At 38.9% G+C, this 18,260-nt stretch overlaps 1 protein-coding gene across 3 annotated transcripts in view; it reads right to left on the reverse strand.

Moving 5' to 3' along the window:
* Positions 1 to 18,260, reverse strand: part of PRKCZ (protein kinase C zeta) — a 41,925-nt gene that overhangs the window by 19,120 nt on the left and 4,545 nt on the right. The window contains exons 3-7 of one of the 3 annotated variants that reach the window (XM_030963788.1): positions 17,902 to 18,024; positions 15,971 to 16,060; positions 15,542 to 15,592; positions 2,994 to 3,079; positions 441 to 572 (exon numbers count right to left, since the gene is read on the reverse strand). In XM_030963788.1, coding sequence (XP_030819648.1) covers positions 441 to 572; positions 2,994 to 3,079; positions 15,542 to 15,592; positions 15,971 to 16,060; positions 17,902 to 17,992 — 450 coding nt within the window. In that variant the 5' untranslated portion in view covers positions 17,993 to 18,024. Of the gene's footprint in view, positions 1 to 440; positions 573 to 2,993; positions 3,080 to 3,312; positions 3,534 to 12,135; positions 12,711 to 15,541; positions 15,593 to 15,970; positions 16,061 to 17,901; positions 18,025 to 18,260 lie in introns of those variants that run through there. The other 2 variants (XM_030963789.1, XM_030963790.1) reach the window with 2 other exon arrangements.

Below are 18,260 nucleotides of genomic sequence, written 5' to 3' on the forward strand. Positions count from 1 at the left end.
CCAGGTTGGAATGTTTAATACATTATTTCAACCAAGACTATTAGTTCTATAGTAGAACTATATCATATATAGAAATGAAGAACTAAGGCACTATATATATTATACTTATATATATACATATATATATATACACTTATATATATATACACTTTTATATATATATACTTATATATATATTTTTATATAACTTCTGAGGTTGTCAGTGTCTAATGGAGAAGTCAAATTCAAGCTTGAGCACACTGAAGTCACATCACAAGCTTTCTTTCTCACTTTGTCTGCTCACAATCCAAAGGCTTGTCCTCCACAGAAACTGAAACCCAAATACTCCCAGGTGTTACAAACCCAGAGCCAGGCCCATATTTAATTACTCAGGACACATCTACCAAGGGCAGCACAGGCCAGAGAGGCACCCCTGAGCCCTGGCCAGAGCACACACTCACCATATGCCTTTTGCAGGTCAGTGGGACAAGGATGTGACAACGTTTATGGACCAGCAGCTTGCAGTTGATACACTTGTAGCCTTGCCTTGCGAGCCCCCATATCCTTTCACTGCACTGGCCACAGTAAGCTCTCTGCAAGGCACAATGCTCATCATCAGTTCCAGGAGCAATCCCTGCTGCAAAGAGCCCATCCCAGTCACCTACCAGATGTTCAGTAATAATTTTAGAATGTCCAGAATTATAATAATAGCTGAAGGTTACACTTCACACCCAGAATTCAGCTAAATGCGGTTCTGTTTAAATAAATATCTCAAGCATATGGAACACATTACAGTGTGACATTAGCAAATCATTTTTTAGAGAATAAGTCTATTTAGAATCTCAGGTTTTGACAGAGATCACCCAAACAAAACTGCCAGAAGTTTGTACTACACAATTATGTATAAGAAGAACCCAGACTGACTGTGTTGGAGAACACTGGCACAAAACGTTAAGCAGACAATGTATAAAAAGTGTTCTACATCTACACCAATACATTTTAACAGTGGTAGAAACTTTGCATAATTAAAACCCATTAATCATGTCTGATATCAAGCCTCTGTACTGCACTGAGCATCAATAATCTATGGTGTTTTTACATATTTAAGAAAAGAGCATGTGAGTTAAATCAAAATGAGGGTAAATGAAGAAGCCAGACATCCTGGTGCTGACTTTGACAGGAGAGGTTTTTAAATCATTGTTCCGGTGTATGTTGCTATGGTCACTTTATTCACTATACCCAAAGCACCAATCAACAATCTGAGAGCCTTGCACACCAAGGAGTCATCCAGACCCAGTATAAGTATAAAATTATTGTTGTATTTTGGTAGCTGTAGAAAACAAGACTTAATTCCATCCCCCTCATGTGTGCAGCCAGTCCCCCTCGATCAGGAGAAACCCAAACTGCACTGCCCAGAGGAAAGCAAAACAACGCCAAAACTGCCTGATGAGAGGAAGCCTGGGACATCTATTGCCACCTCTTCCAAATCTCCTGGCCCAGCAGACTTCCTCAGTATCCTTTTATAGGTTTTGCAGCAGTAGTATTAAGACTAAATCAGGCCCTGGAAGTAGGGGCAGGTCCCAAATTCCACCAGAAATTCAGGTAACCCTTTCATACCTCTCACATGCACTCAAAGCCGTATCAGAGAATTAACCTTTATGTTATGTTCAACAAGATTAAAGTTTAAATTTTTGCATGTGTTCATTTATCTGAATGATCTGAAAAAGTTGCAAAAGGTTACTTTGAAACAGAAAAATATCCTTACTTTGAAACAGGAAAAAATCCTTAAGGCAATACTCCAGCCTTAAAAATTCCATCAACACTGAAATTTGGTATTGAATTCAGTAATACAGACATGACCATAATTTCCCATTAATGTATCCATTTTCATGTCACATTTTACAGTTTATGGCAACCTGTTTACTAACTTCAGCTGGATGTGATTTGTGTTCTGGCTCTGTGTGATGTCACTTGTATGCAGGTATAAAAGCAGTCTTGTTTAGGATTGTGACATCCTAATGAGCTATCAAAATTTCTGAGTATATTCACTACTTACCTCATTGCAAATAAAACATCATTATCTATAATATTATGGATTATTAATGTGGCAGTATGCATTCGTAGAGTTTCAAAGGAAATATGTTGTTATTATGTAGCAAATAAACATTAAAAGTATACTTTCATACTATAAATTAAAATATTTTATTCCTGTAGTACATTATACAAATTCATGTGATAATTCATATATATATCTATATATATATGATATTTTAATATATTTAATGATAAAATGCTGAGTTTTAAGGGGCTTTTCCTTATTTCAGTGCATTTTTGAGGTGGGAAATTTTAGGAAAAACTCTTATTTCAATTATTAGAAAAAATGTCCCTGCTGAATGAAAGAGTTAACTCTTCTGAGTGCAGTCAGTTTTGTGTGGAATTCCCCCAAGTACATTTATATATATGCTGCAATACTTTGGCATAATGGGATAAGTGAAGGAGGTGTCTCAGCCTTAAAGCCACATTCACTTGCTTATGTGGATTAAATCAGGCTCTCCAAGTGCAGCTGTATTTTAGCTCAATAAAAAATCTTTTTAAAATTCTTAGATTGTGTAGTACCCCAGATACTAAACAGTTAAAGCTCACATCAGCAGCTGTAACTTTTATGGATGTGTTCTGAAGGTAAAAGATTTTGCTAACAAGCAACCAAAATCACAGGAGTGGAGAGAGCAGAAGCTGCTCCAAGGATGTATCAGCTTAAACAGTCACAAACACAGTATTTTAGACTTTAAAAAGAAATCATTTCCACCAATCCTGTATTAACTCAAATTCAAACACTGCCAAGTTTTGCCTGCTCGTTACGACTCGAATAACACCGCAGAGCCCGAAATGTCTCATCAACAGGCATCCTGCTTTTCCTTTCTTTCCAACACTCCAACACAGAAAAAGCACAGACTGAGGCAAACAATGAGCACAGAACATGAGCAAACCCCAACGTTTCATGCAACAGTACTCACTCTGTTAAAACGTTTGGCCTGAAACAAATGCCCATTGACTCGGTACAGCTTCCTCCATCTTCGGGCTCCCCGGCGGTAGATGGATTCTAGGGAAGAAACCAGAAAGGTGTAAAGCAGCAGCATGGCAGCCCAGCAGCACCACACACAGCAGGGTAAGCAAGTTGTGACTCAGAACAATCTTGCTTTCCTAAATATCAACGCACAGCCACAATCCCTGGGGATTTGGATTTTTTTAAGGCGGCCATGAGTGACGGCTGGGGCAGGATGTGCTTTCACCGCTGCCTCTCCCTTCCCTCCAGCCCTGTCTCTTTTCCCTCACATGATCATAATCCCGTTACAGCTCCGTGCTCTGGCTCAGGTGAGAGGGACAGAGCTGTTAAAGGAGCAGCTCCTCGGGGAAATGGCGCTGCTGCTCTGCCCTGGCACCTTCCACGGCCACGCACAAAGGATGGCTGGTACTGATAGCGTGAGTGTTTGGTACTGATAACACCTCACACATGCAACATTCAACATGTTATAGGTCTGCAGAGTTACATCATTTGACTTCATCTTTACCTCGACAGTAAATATTTCTTTTGTTCAGGCAGGTCAAGTGCAGGTCTATGATTATTTTTAATATATTCCAAATGATTTGTTACATTTAATCTGTTTAAGCCAAACCCAGCATCTACTCCAAGTTACTTCTGTTGTGGCTGTTTAAATGCAGATGAGCAGCTTCTGTGTGAATGGCTAATTAGAGAGTTTGATATTTAATATTAAATGTTGTGCCACAGGGGGCCCTTTCAGAGCTGCTCACAGCTGTAGGGGTGACCCAGCCAAGCCCTGCACAGCACCAGGGTCAGCAGCTTCCCACAGCTGGTACAGGTGGGTTCTGTGGGGTACAGGAGGGATAAAGACTCTGACAGACTTGATTTATTATTGATACTTTGTCAGAATGAAGCAGACTGTACATTTATAATCCTCAGGAATCAATGAAAAAGCATCTTAGATTTTCATCTTTAATGTTACTTTCAAGTTTCAAACATTCACACTTCATCAAAAATGAAGACTTTTTTAAAATAGAAAAACACAAATACTTTCTGTGTCAAATGATAATGCAAGTAGTAAAAAGTTTCTTTGTCAAGAAATTATTTTAACATTACACTGAGCAAGCCAAAACTCACAGGCTCCTAACACACAATGTGTGAACACTGGCTGCAATTCTGGGTCTGATTTTAGATCCTCTATTTTTGTCCTTCCAAAGGAAGCATTGAAGTTTCTGTGATTCCACATATCTACAGTGCCAAATCCCCAAACATTCATACCTACTCTATTTGCATGTGCAAATGTTTACTGTGCAAGCATTTGAAACAGATACTGCACTATTAAACTAATTGTTAACAATTTGGAAAAAGAAAACCAAGCAGCTTCTCAAAGCAGCTTAAAGACTGCACATCAAAAGTGGCAAAGATACAGCTACTGGAACAGAGATGGACACTGGATTTGGCCATTTGACTCAAATAACTCTTCAAAACCTGCCAATATCAACCTTTAAGCAAACCTTTCTCAAGTGCAAAGAAAATTAAAATGACAACCTAGGAAAATGACTGCAAGTTTTTAACTAAAATATGCTCAACCACAAACACCAATGGAAAACCCTTCCATCATTTCTAGGGTGACTTTTCACCAAGAGGAAAAAATCTCCACAAAGATTTTTTTTCCAAAATAGTTAATTAATTCATTAGACAAAGCACCATATGGAGGCAATGTAATACATCTGTGATCTGAACATTAGCTTATCACTGACATGAGGAATATTAAGTGAATGATAAGTTAACGAGCAGCTTGTGCTGATGAAGTCTGTAAATAGAGGAGCAAGTCACCTCCCTAATTAATGATAAATATTAAATCAAAGGCAGGGTTTTATACCATGTACTTGTAAGGCAACAGTCTAACAAAAACTGAGCTTAATATAGACCAGCTTTAAAAAGTGGGAACTCCTACAATTGATCCCCAGGACTGCCATGGTTCAGTGCAGGGGCTGAGGTAAATCAATCCCTATTTCCTATTCCCTGGCTCCAAAAAATGAGAAAACAGCAATCCTGCAAGGCACACCTTTATAGCACACATTCTATTATTACTACACATTAGGATTAAATTTCTATGACAGAATAAAACCCTCTTGCTCACTGAGGATCCAAAACCAGGAAAAGTGGCTGATGCCCCCACAGGATTGTGCTGCCAAGACCCCAACCCCTGGAAAACTGAGCAGGCAGGAACCTTATGGAAGGGGGCATCCTTCCCAGAAACTCCCCCAAGGATAATGCCAGGTTAAAAAAGGAGTTTGGGTTTTCAAGATCATTGTTATTTTGAAGCATTATCAGTTACAAGTCCCAGCTAGAGCTCTACCAGATCAAAGAAACCACCTTGAACAATAATCAGATTCATAAAATGGCAGTAAGTGCATACCTTGAGTTAAGAAACAATTTATTGTCAGTGTTGTGTGAACAAAGCTCTCATCTGACTTTGCATCTCATCCCTTCACATGGCAAAATGAACCCAAACAACATTTTCAGGAACACGTTTCTAGAACACTTCAAAATAAAACAAGGAATGGATTCTGTGATTCCTGGTGAGCAAGAATAAAACCAAATTCTTACAGGATTGATCCCAGCTACCTAGAAGGAGGAATGCCATCACAAAAGTCTGATTATTTAATTACTGAGCTTATTGAAAAGGGCTATTTTTTAATTTGTTTCACAGCACACATCAGTTAACTCATTAAGGAGTTCTAGTTGGCTGCTTGCAGTCTGATGGAGATATACTCCTAATTAAACAAAGTAATCTTTTCTGATGATTAATGCTAAATACAAGACATTGCCTAACCAAAAAAAAACTCTTTCAAACCCTCATTTTGTATCTGAAAACGTTTAGATAAAAAAAATCAAGTATATTTTAAGCTCTTAGCAGGGATAACAATTTTTAATTGGGAAACACAAATATATATTTTAAATAGAATGAAGGTGCAGAACTTTATGTACTTCCAAGATTGGAAAATTGAAAGAAAAGAAACACAGGCTTTTTCAAAGTAAGAGTACAAGGGAAATAAAAGTACTCAAAATAAAATTAACCAGCTGCCTCTACCTCAAAAGCAGTGGGGAACAACTGACAGCTGCTGCTGTGCAATTCTTCCCTCTGTTGTCAAACTGTGCAACTACATCACTAACAGTGAAGCACAGGAAACCCTGCAAATAGATTTGATATTGGATTTCCAGTGACATTTTCTAGGACTGGGTTTGGGCTTCTTTCCTCGTCTTTTAAAAAATACTGCAGAAAAAAGTTCTAAGGAAAAACATGAACACATAAAATTTAACTGTGGATATAAATTGACAAGCAGTGTCTACTGTTCAGTGTTAATTCCAAATTAATTTATCCACAGAAGATACTCCCCAACACCATAATGAGGTCTGCAGAACTTCACAGAAAGGATGAGAACTTGGTGCTGAAAAATGTAACTTGGAAAAGCAGGGGAAAATAGGAGGAGGCACAATTCCTGTCCAAATGACAACACAGTTGGTTTCCACCAATGAAGGGCAGTAAGATGGCCACAAAAATTACTCCCTCTTCATTTGGACTTCCAAATACAATTCCAAAGTTGGTTTTTATGTGATCCAGCCCTAATGAAATCTGCTCCTATCCTGAGCACAGAGGTAATTTGCTATTGCTGCAAATCACTTCTCAGAGATTAATACAACTTGTTTACAGGCCAATTACCCAGCCTGCCAGCTGGACACTACCAGAATGCCCAGTTTTTGTTTTGTTCTTTTAATGTTGTGCTGAGCACACAAGTGAGCATTCTTTCAAAACCAACTCATGAATTACAAGGGGGAAATTGATACTGGCATTTCAAATAGACTGGACTTGATAAAGAAATTACATATAAAAGTAGAACACACTTTTTGGGAGACTAAATTCCAAAGTACACTTTGATAGTACATTGCTTGACATCTGTTATTTAATTTCCTACAAATAGGTACATTGAAACAATTTACACACCTCAGAAAGCAATTTTAAGACATACATTGGATGTTAAGTGGCCCTTCTTTTTATTATGAATAAGCTGCTGCATACAATTGAAGTTGGAAAATGAAAAGAGTATCCTTAACAATATAGAGGTATTAAATGCTTTGACCCCTTGCAGTTATTGCAAAATATTAAATGGCCAGAAGACAGCTTTTAAAAATTCAATTTAAGGCTGTTTAGCACTTGGGAAACCATCTCCCCATCCTTTTCTTTTCCAACAGACACTAAAATTAACTACGAAGTTGTGAAGAAAAAGCACAGTTAAGACAGCAACAATGACCAAGGAATTACAGGATCAGTGGAGAACCAACAAGGAAACAAATGTCCCACAGAGCAGCAGCATTTAGTGCAGCACAGCTGGGTGAACATCCTTCCCCAGTGCCTTGGAAGGGGCAGCTGAGTCCCACCTGCACTGCACACACCCCAGAGCTCCCCATGCCTCAGCTCTTGGATGTTCACCTTCAAATCCTGCTGCTAAAATGGCTCTGTGGCACTGCAAGGTGACAAAGTGACACCTCCAGAGACAATGCCACAAACACAGCAGTGCTAACAGCTCATTTGGAGCAAACCTCTGACTCACAAGTCTGATTTTATGTGCAACTTATCAGATGTACTGGAAAATAACAAAATATACCAAGTGTTACTCAAGAAATGGTCACTAAGTCCAGGCAGTGACCATGTCCTGGTTCATCTCTGGGTACATCAGTGACCACAACCTGCTGATGTCCTTCCCTCCTCAGCCTCTTGTGCTGACACTTCTGCTGTTTGCAAGGCTGGCTCAGACACAGGAAAAACTGCTGCTCTATTTGCTGTTTTAATTTGAAAGAGTGTTATGAAAAGGACCAGAAGACAACTGGTGGTGAGTCCATGGTTCTGAAGGTGATGAATATTTTTGTTTAGGAAAGAAAAAAGGTTCACATTTTCCCTTCTCTAACTGGGCCCTCCAAGCACTTTTCAATTCACAGCCTTTCATGATGTGCAGTTGGCTAATCTGGTTACAAAGCCAGTGGTCACACAAACCCCAAAACCAAACTTGCATTGCATGGTTAATAGTAAGTCCAAAGGCTTCTTTTGATGACTGCATCATTAATTCTCCCAAAATAAAAATAACTTTCATTAAAAGATTTACTGCAGTGAAAAGTGAATTTCATGTTCTATTAGCATCATTTAGGAGCTGCATTAAAATGTTTGATCAAGCTGAAAGAGTACTGACCCAGTACTTACTTAAAATATTTAATTCCTTAATTTAGCTAACTTAGGACTGAAGCATAGCAAAATGAAGTTCTGAACATGTAAGTAATCTGTAGTATCTGCATCCACTTTCAGGCCACTGTTTTGTTCTTATACAAACCTCTATGTCTTAGTACATCCATGAAACAATAATTTCTAATATAAAGAAAAGCCTGATAACAGAAAGTCTCTTTCTTTTATACACCCTGGAATCACTGAAGAAAGCAACCAAAAAAGTGAGGAGCAACCTAATGAAGTTTGCTGCAGGAATTTGGTTCTGCTGCACCTCATCAGCAGGCTGCATCATTTGAGACTTGCTGGGAGTTTTACCCTAGACCTGACAGCTCACAGAAATTTCCAAGAAAATGTTCATCCTTTGAGCATTGTAGTTCATACCTGTGGGTAACTGAAAGGGAGGAGAAGTCCAGTTCTTGTGACTGAGTGAGACAGCAATCAGAAGCAACTGAATCCACATTGTTCAAGTGTCATCAGTTAAAACTTGGTCAGATCTAGTTTTCACCTAGTCTTTTTTTTACCTTAAAAAGCAAATTATGACATGTCTATTGAAAAGGTCAAAGGAAAAATAAAAAGCTAGCTAGGGACAAATCCCTGAGAAAACATTGTAGAAGATTTTGCTTGAAGAGTCCCATTTCCCTGGCTTCTTGTCCTTTAGAAAATGGTTAACTGATTTAACTTATGCCAAACATGATTTTTAAATTTTAGCATATTTCATCAATTGTCTTTATCTAAGTTGAAGTCCTAGTCTTGTCTCCATGCACTGAAACTTTCCACTGGCTGTGACCTGTCCCATCCAACCATTCCCCCCTCATTTCAGAGTTACCAGGACAAATCTACTTGTACTGCAAAGTGCTACTGCACATGAAGCTGATCATCACAGAACTACCAAAATTTTCCAGAACGTGTGCTTGGAATGAAATTGAAATTATAGTTCAGTAACTTTATATCAGAGTTGACAGAGTAAAGAAGAGGGAGTCTTGTGCCCGTTACAGGGCACCTGCACTGCTTTACTGAAGAGCACTAGAAAAGAATCTAAATTATTGGAAGAAGCATAGAATTAGCAGTAGTAGTAATTTATTGTAAAAATAAAGGCCATACTGAAATCCTGGAGTACTGCACTGAAATAGCTTCTGGTTTTCTTTAAAACACATCCCCAGCTAACAATTCAAGGACAAGCCCTAAGAGATGCAGGAGAAACAGCAATGGAACTCAAGTTACAAATGAGGCACTTTCTGGTCAATATTGAGAAGATCAGTTTTGCCTTTTTCCACTCCCATGGCAGCTCCTTCCCCATGTGGCTCCAGGATGAACTGCACAGTCTGCTCACCCTTCTCTGTCTGACAGTGCTCAGGGCTCCCCGAGCCTCTCCTGGGAGCCACCCTGTCAGCAAGCCTCACATTTGCTGCTTTTTGCTTTATTTACCCCCCAGACCTGTATTACTGCAAGCCCTCAGAGGCTACAACTGCATCAGAGCCTCCCAAGGTTTGCTCCGGGTGCTCTGCACCCCAAATGAGCAGCACAATCTCACACACAATCTGGTTTCTCACAGCAACTCCAAAATCCAGGAGATCAATGCTAAGAGCCCATATACCTGCCCTGCAGGCCTCTGCTGTGGATGCTGTGGCTCAGTTCAACATAAAAAATCAGAACTTGCATAGAGCAACTCATTTCCAAAAGTATTACACAGAACCCAAGTACAATAATACATCATTAACCTTGGCTGTATAAATGAGGAGGTTACATATTAAACAGCCCTTCCAAGCTACTGAAACACACAGGCCTAAGTGGGGTTTAGCAGGCCCACAAATATTCACTAATTCCAGCAAAATCAAAAAGCTTCACCATGCCCTTGCCCATTTAGTTACCCAAGTGCTTGAATATCAAGAGTGGATTTACCAATTTATATGAAGATATGAGACATAACACAGGGAGAGGAACCAGACATTACATCAAAGGGAATCTTTCTGAAACCAGGTGACATCCTTTCTGCATTTAATATACTACATCCTGAGTAACAGCTAGGAGAGGGAAAGTGGAATAAAGAAAAAAGAACAGATTATTTGCTATGACATCTTAAAAATGAGCCCATGCAGTCCTTAGTTCGCTGTAGTTTTAGTCTACAGTTTATAAATTGTAACACAGATATCTGTTAAGACACCCAGCACCTTTAATTAAGAGCAGATCTCAAATCCCACAATCAGACTTGTGCTTTATCATTTTATGCCTGAATTATAAAAAGCAAGATCCAGCCCTTTATTCTTCATTGGATGTGTCCTAGCTAAGAAAACTGTTAAGATTATTTAGAATTAAAAATTATGACATTATTATAAGCAAACCAGACCTTTAACTACAATTCTGTTCTCAGTAACTTATGCTGCCTCACAATCTGTCTCTTTCTCAAATATGTCACATATGACACAAACGTGGTGCAGTTAAGACAGAGGAAGAGATTTCAGGTATTCTTGAGAAACTATGACACAGCTATTTTTAAATCCCAAGCAAAAATATCTTACATTAAAATAGTACAGTCCCTCCCTCCCCCCCAGTTCAATTACTAAAATCCAGGAGAGGGTTACTAGCAGTTTCAAAATTGCCTAATTATCCAGTGCAATCCAATCTGCATCTTCAGAACAGTCTCTATGGTGGCAATAGTTCTTTTCTTCATTGGGGGATTAAATTGGTTCACGTGCTCTGAATAACCTAATCACTGCTGCCAATACAGTAACAAATGAAGGGAAAAACCTGCCTTATGAGCTAGAAAAATATTTACAGGCCACACTACTCCAGCAAGAAACCTTTTAAAGCTATTTCACAGTATCAGGCAGGACAGAAGGCAAAACCAAATATCTATACCTAAAATAAAAAGCCCAAAACAACAATTAGGTTACTATGATACCTTTACTCAAGTCTATGATGAAATTTTCAAGAAAGATGGCTTGGGGGGAAAATGAAGTCCAAACACCTAATGCTAAAATACTGAGCAGATAAACAAAGAGCACAGGAGACATGCACAACACAGTGTAATCATTACCAAAAAAATAAAGCAGCAAAATCAGCCAGAAATATTAGATAATAAAAACTATCACACTAACATAATAAGTGCTAAAACATTTAAAACGTATTCATTCTCTTCTGGTAATTAATTTAAAGGTTTCATAGTCTGCATTCTCCTATTTAATGAAGCCAACAGCAAAACAACCCTAAAATTTGCTGGCACTAGCTATCCAAACCCAAGATGAATTTTAATATTAAATACACAGATCTATTTGTAAAGCAGAAGTGAACTAGCACAGTTCGTTCTGACAATATTAGAAACTAAGTAACCCTTAATTCAAAACAAGTATTTCACAATTAAAAACAGCCATCTATGACAATCCACTAAGCAGAATTCAACAAAAAGGCCTCAGAAAATGATGCTCCTAAATGGTTAGCCTTTACATCAGCAATCCTACAATAAACAGGCCCTGAGCACATACCGTCAGGGTTTTTGGGATACATTTCCTTCATTAATCTCCAATATTAGCAGCAGCAGCATCACTCACTCTTCCGTTCCTCTCCTCCTAAAATACATTCCCCAGGAGTCCTTTCAATGCAATTTTATCAGTATTTCCAGGAGGTCTCTCAGCCACATCCCTACGCACAGAGGCTGCATTTGTAACAATCCATGGCTGCAAAGGAGGGTGGCAGGCACAGCGACTGTACCATAACCAAAATGCTGAGTTCTCCTCTCTCCTGCAGCACACGTACACACAGCCCGCGTCAGTGCCCGCCGCTCACAACAGCAACCACAATGATGACACAAAATCTACAGAAAAAGGCATGCATTACTCACTGGGTTTTATTCTTTAGCCTCTTCAGCATGGAATTCTTTACAATGTAGTAGGTATGAAATGAAACATTTTCCCTTTATTCCACGGATGCCGCTGTGTGAATACCATTAGACACCAAGGACAATAGGCAGGATCAGCTCGAACATTAAGAGCAAATATTTAATGGAAGACTGGTTACCCCCGTCTCTCCCTTTCACATCTCTGCCTCATGTATCCAGGCACGGGTGGTACTGGCTCCCTTGAGAGGCTGTAGCTAGCAGCTGAGGCACAACTAAAACATGGCATGGATGTCAAGGAGCTGATGTCACCAAAACAAGTATTTCTCTGATAAAGCCGGCAATTCCATTAGAGAAGTGCTACAAATCGATGGGAATTGTTCAGCTGGACGTGCTGCGTTACACAATGCACTGCAGCACCAAGAGTGATAAATCAGATCAAGATCTGTCAGGGTAAATAAGCTGAGACTCCAATAACTAAGTTATAAAGCTGCCAATCAGCTGCTGGGATCCACACGCGCTGTCAGGAGTGCTGGCACCTCAAGGCACAGCAGAGAACACACTGAACGCCTCTGAAACAACCTTGTTTATTCCATCCTGAAAAATCTGCTCATCCACTGAGAAAGTAAAAGTGAAATGCAGGACTGGTCTAAAAGTCTGCCATCTTTATCAGGAAACACTGATCGAGCACCCAAGGCTCCAGTCCAGCAGATGCTGGGAACGCCCGGGAGAGGTCACATTCATGTCTGGGAAGGGATGGGAGATGTTTCAGCAAGGCTGATGGGAGATGGTCACATTCAGTGTCTGGGAAGGGATGGGAGATGTTTGTCACCTCCCAGCAGCACTGCCAGCTCAGGGAGAGGGGCTGCCTGGAACCACAGCTGTGCACTCACACTGCGAGCTGGGGCTGGCTCCAACAACAGCACAGAAATTCAGCAGCAAAGAAATACAGAGACAATACAAATGCAGATGCTGGAGACTGTGCAAATTCTGTCTCACAGACAGCACCACATCAATATAAGAACAAAGGTTCTTCAAGCACAGAAATAACTTTCCTTAAGTCATGCAAATGGAATTGAAATACTAGGCATGTGGTTTATTTCATTAATGCATTACAGCTTTTATTTCAAGCTTTGCTGGCTGGTACAATCTCAAAACCATATCAATTTAACAGAGGTGAGGATAGGTAGCAACTCTATTATTTAATTTCAACATAAATGCAAACCATCCAGTCTGTATTCCTGCACTCTTCTTCCAAAGTATTATTGTTCTGAAGGAGCTGGAAAGAAAAACCCTACAATCCTACAGAAATAGAGATTTGCACTTCAGAAGACCACAAACTACTGGAAAGAGCCAGTCCATGACCTAACATGGAGACATATGAGCAACAGATTGGAAATGCCATTATTTCACAATTGAATAGTTTTATTTAAAAGCTCCATTTCAAACTGTCTGTAGTTCTGTAACAAACCAGCAATCCACACTTAGAACTGGTAATTTAAGTAGAAGCTCATTTTGGATAGACCAACTACTTCACTGTTTATTTGTCTCTGGAAAAAACCTGAGGCAAACACAATCTCCTTTATAGTGTAAACATGATGCTCCAGAAAACATATCCATATATTACATAATATTCTCACTTTTAAAGGGATTTACTATGAATATAACTACAGTGATAAAGACTAAATAAGAAATTGAAACAGAATTAATATTTTCTGTAGCAAAGCAAATATTTCAGTCCTGACAAAATAAATAGTTCCTTAAGTAAACTGTATTACCAACACCAGTAACATTCCCTTACAGCCCAAGTGTAATGCAGATGTTTGTTGTGGGCCTTTGGCTAACAAGCAGCAATACTCAATGGATTAGTCTAGGCTAAATTACAATTTAAATACAATTTAACAGCTCTGTTGCAAAAAATAGTTATACCTAGGTCACTAGGCCCAATTTCCATGCAGGCCCCACAGATGCAAAGAGGTAATGTCCATCAAATGAATTCATGAAACCATGAGAAACCTGACCAGAGATCCCTTCTCAAGCACATCCAACTAAACATGATTTTTAAACAATCTGAGTGCGATTCAACGTGACCTGTAAAACCATACAGGGAGAAATACCCTACAGACACAATAACCAGGTCAGCTGAGCCACACTCAGCTGTGCTCTCTGCAGCTCATCTCGTGGCTTGAGAGAACTCCAACTTCGAACAAATTAACACAAAAAACTTTCCTATTAGAATATCTACACCTTTAATGAGTTCATTAAATTAGGTGTCTCAAGGATAATTTCTTTAACTCTCCTAATCATAGTAGAAGAGCCTTTATCTGCCGTCCTTGTTCAGAAAAATAGAGGAATTAATGTTGTACATTTACTTTCTTTTTTTCTTTTTTAAAAGACAATTTTAATAACCTAATTGACATGAAAACTTACCTGGTTTTTACAGTCAACCTTTCATCTACTGTAGTTAGATGTAGTTAAACGTAGAAAATCATACTTGAACTCTAACTTTTTGGTATTTATTTCACCTCTCTCCATCCTCATGGAAGTTCTCAATAGAGAACTTATTAGCATATTAGCATAATTTCTCTGATTAAAAATAGCATTCACAACTATTACCACTGCACTACTCCTCTTTAGCCAGTCTGTCAGTGTAAATCCTGATCAACCAAGTACTTTTTTCCTAGTATGTATTACTTGTTCTTATCAGCAATTAGTTTTATCTCCCCACATATTTCTCAAAGAGAAGAGCAAAGGTCCTTCAAATTCCTCAGTTAGCTTTTTTTAATACTCCTGTGAGCAGCCAAGCATCATCTGGTACCTCTGGCACCCAATTATTCCCATTCCTTTCCTTAACATTTACCAAGATATGAACTAAAGTCCTGATGCCATCCCTCTGTAATGAGAACTGACTATACAGCTATTTAATCCTTTTATCCCTGTGTAGTTCAGGTTATTATAAATACAGGTAAACCATATCAATTATGTGTCCTTCCTCTGGAGGTTTATCTACCTCTCACAGGATTATTTTTATAGAGATTAATAACCTTTTTATTAAAATGGCTGTATCTCCCTCTTCAGCACATCATTTCTTTTCCCTGAAAGTTAAAAAACCAAAAGAACCACAAAAAAAGCAAAGGCCTACATTCAAATAGGCATCTAAAATCCTGTTGTCTCTTCCTCCAAATGTATCAACAACAAAAACCAGCATTAATCCTCAGAAACATTAAAACACTGCTACAACACTGATTTATGCAATTTGTCTGTTGACAAAATGTAAAATATTCTGCATTCTTTTAAGAAAACAAAACAAACACACATATGTAGCACTAGATTATGAAAATCCTTTAATATTTCTTTTTTATGTGACCAAAAAAAAAGTTTAGCTAGAATTGGAGAACATTTTAGTACTCACGATCTTCTCCTGGACAAGGCATGCCGGGTTTCTCTGGAGTACTTGGGAAAACTACAAGAAAAACATTAGATTTTTAAGGTAAAAGATTCTCAGTAGTACTTTCTCCTTGATTTCTGAATATATTTACATACAAACAGTTTTTGGAAGCCTTTAAATAATTCTACATGAGAAATGATACAATTAAAATTTGGTTCTAGACTGGCAGGAGCTGATGCTGGAGTAAAGCATGAACAGATCTGTGCAGTGCTGAACTCAAAGCCTCCCGCAGTTTCTGCTTTGAGCTCCAGTTCCTTCCTCAGCATCAAACCCCAGGGCAGAGCTACACAAAGGACACTTGACAGGCATGGGAGTCACTCCAAGCTGCCACTGCAGCAGCTGTTGGGATTATCAGACACACAGGGAGAGGTTCCTGAGCTGTGCAATACTTGCCATGAATGATCAGCCCTTGGTCTCTGTTCTGACAATACAGACGGAATGCTTCCTCCAGCTCCATCTGAGATGAGATGGTACAGGGGTCACCTAACAAAAAAAGCAACACACAGGTAAACTTACCACTGAAGAATTTCAATAAGTAAAATATGTACCAGTTGCAGGTATTGCCTTTCTTTCAATCACTTGATATTAAGCTGGCATTTTGATCAAAGCCAAAATGGAAAAACACAATTATTCCTTCCAATTTTATCAAAATAGAGTAGACAGAACTATCCTATAGGATAACAAGAGAATAAAAGTGAACAGATATGCCTAAAGACCCCCCCCCCAATTTTCTTGATGTCTGCTTGTGGTGACATTATCAGCATTACCTTGGGAGGGTTATTTTTGTTAAAACTGGATAATTAATCCATAAATCCACTTAAGCAGACACACGTAAAGTACAGTACGTCACAATGCACTGAGAGCCAGCAGAGGAGCAAGGGTGTCACTCTGAACCCCTGTCCCTCTGTGGAGCAGCCACCTTCCTGCAGCACACCTCGGGTGACACGTGACCTTATGATATCCAGGCCAAGCGATGACACCAGTGTCAAGCAACATTTAAACTTTAATTTCTTATTTTAAAAAAATGTTCTTATTTTGTAAAATTATGAATCCAAGGCCTAGCTACCTCTCTTTGTAGACTACTGCTGTTGATGATCTATAAATGCAGCAATAATGCAACATGAAAGACAAAAGAATTATTTGTACTGCAAATCAACAATGCATATTCCTTGTATGTTTACAGGATTTTATCAGGAGTGAGCTATTCATAGTTCAAACCTTTTGGATCTTGTCAAAAACAAAGAAGCACTATAAAAGCCCAACAGAAAATCTATTTTCTTCATCTCTTGGTAGGTTTTGTTTATTCATTAAGCCATGGGCAATTGTTTGCTTTTAGTTAGTTCAAAGAGAACATCTGTTTGTGCAATCAGTCAAATGAACTTAAATTCCATGTGGCAATAAGTGGAAACACTTGCATGCAGAAACAGGATAACTCACAAAACCCAGGAGGATCAGTAACAGCCAACACAGCAGATTGGCTGAAACTCAACCACTCAGACCCAGGAATCAGAGAAAGGTTGTACAGGTATTTAACCAAGACTAGAGGAAAATACTTACTTGGAACAGAGACTAAATAAATTCTTTTTAATTTACATAAACTTCAAAAAGCCAATGCAACAGAGAGCCCAACCAAGAAACATTCAACAGAACTCCTGTCTTAGAATCCCCAACTCAATATTCAGTTGGGGGTTTCTTCTTCCCTGCAATAATCTTCCTTTATTAGCAGGCATGCAGTTCAACCAGCTAAGCACAGGCAATGTAATTATCTTCCATGTCCTTCTCATCAGGTTACTTCTTATTACACCACTATTAAACTGAGGTTGGTACAGTTGCCTCTGTCCTTCTCAGTATTCAAAAGATAAAGAGTAAAATTTAGAAGTATTAATACTTGTCCTTGGTATCTTAAAAAGGGCTGAGTTGTCTTTGACTACCAGCTACCTCCTTCCAAGGTCAGTACTTTGAAATTCCATTTACTCAAACAACACTATCAGCTAAGAGAGCTATTTAAAAAACCAAAACACACCATTAAAACTATTAGTCAAACCAGTCTGGTATTTTTCCACCTTTCTGTATTCAGTTCTAGTTCTGCAGGCCCTGGCTTTGACAAGGTGCTTCTGTAGAAGTGAATTCAGGCACTACTGCAATCAACCCTGATGTCTTAAGTTTCATTTCTCCAAGCTTCCTGCTCTGGGACAAGGGTTCTGTAGTTGGCTATTTAGAAACAAAAAACTCCACAGTATGATTTTTGTTTATACAAGTTCCTCGATGCCCCTTCTCTGCACCACAGTGAACAGCAAACCCCGAGAAGTATTTCAGTCCAATACCTTCATCATCAATCCACTTGAGGGTAATGGGCTGTTCCTGCTGCAAGTTACACATCTCGTGCACTTCATCACAGAGCTCAGCATAGCTCATGGATGCATCCAAGTTTGTTATCAGGAATGTCCCTGCAGAAGATGAAAACATCAGCTTTTATCAGAAAATACCTGCACATTCCAACAGTTCCACCTATGGACAGCAAGCTGCAGAATGATACAGAATGAGCATTCCTCATATAAAACACTCCCACTGTGCCAGCAGGATTACACCTCCCAGTGCTTAACTTAAAAATATTTCAGTGTGGAGGAAATAAATGTGTTAATTACCCGTCTTTAATGCATGTTTACTCGGGTGAGCCAAGCTC

This window comes from Camarhynchus parvulus, chromosome 21 (genome assembly GCF_901933205.1).
Source record: "Camarhynchus parvulus chromosome 21, STF_HiC, whole genome shotgun sequence".
Taxonomy (NCBI): Eukaryota; Metazoa; Chordata; class Aves; order Passeriformes; family Thraupidae; genus Camarhynchus; species Camarhynchus parvulus.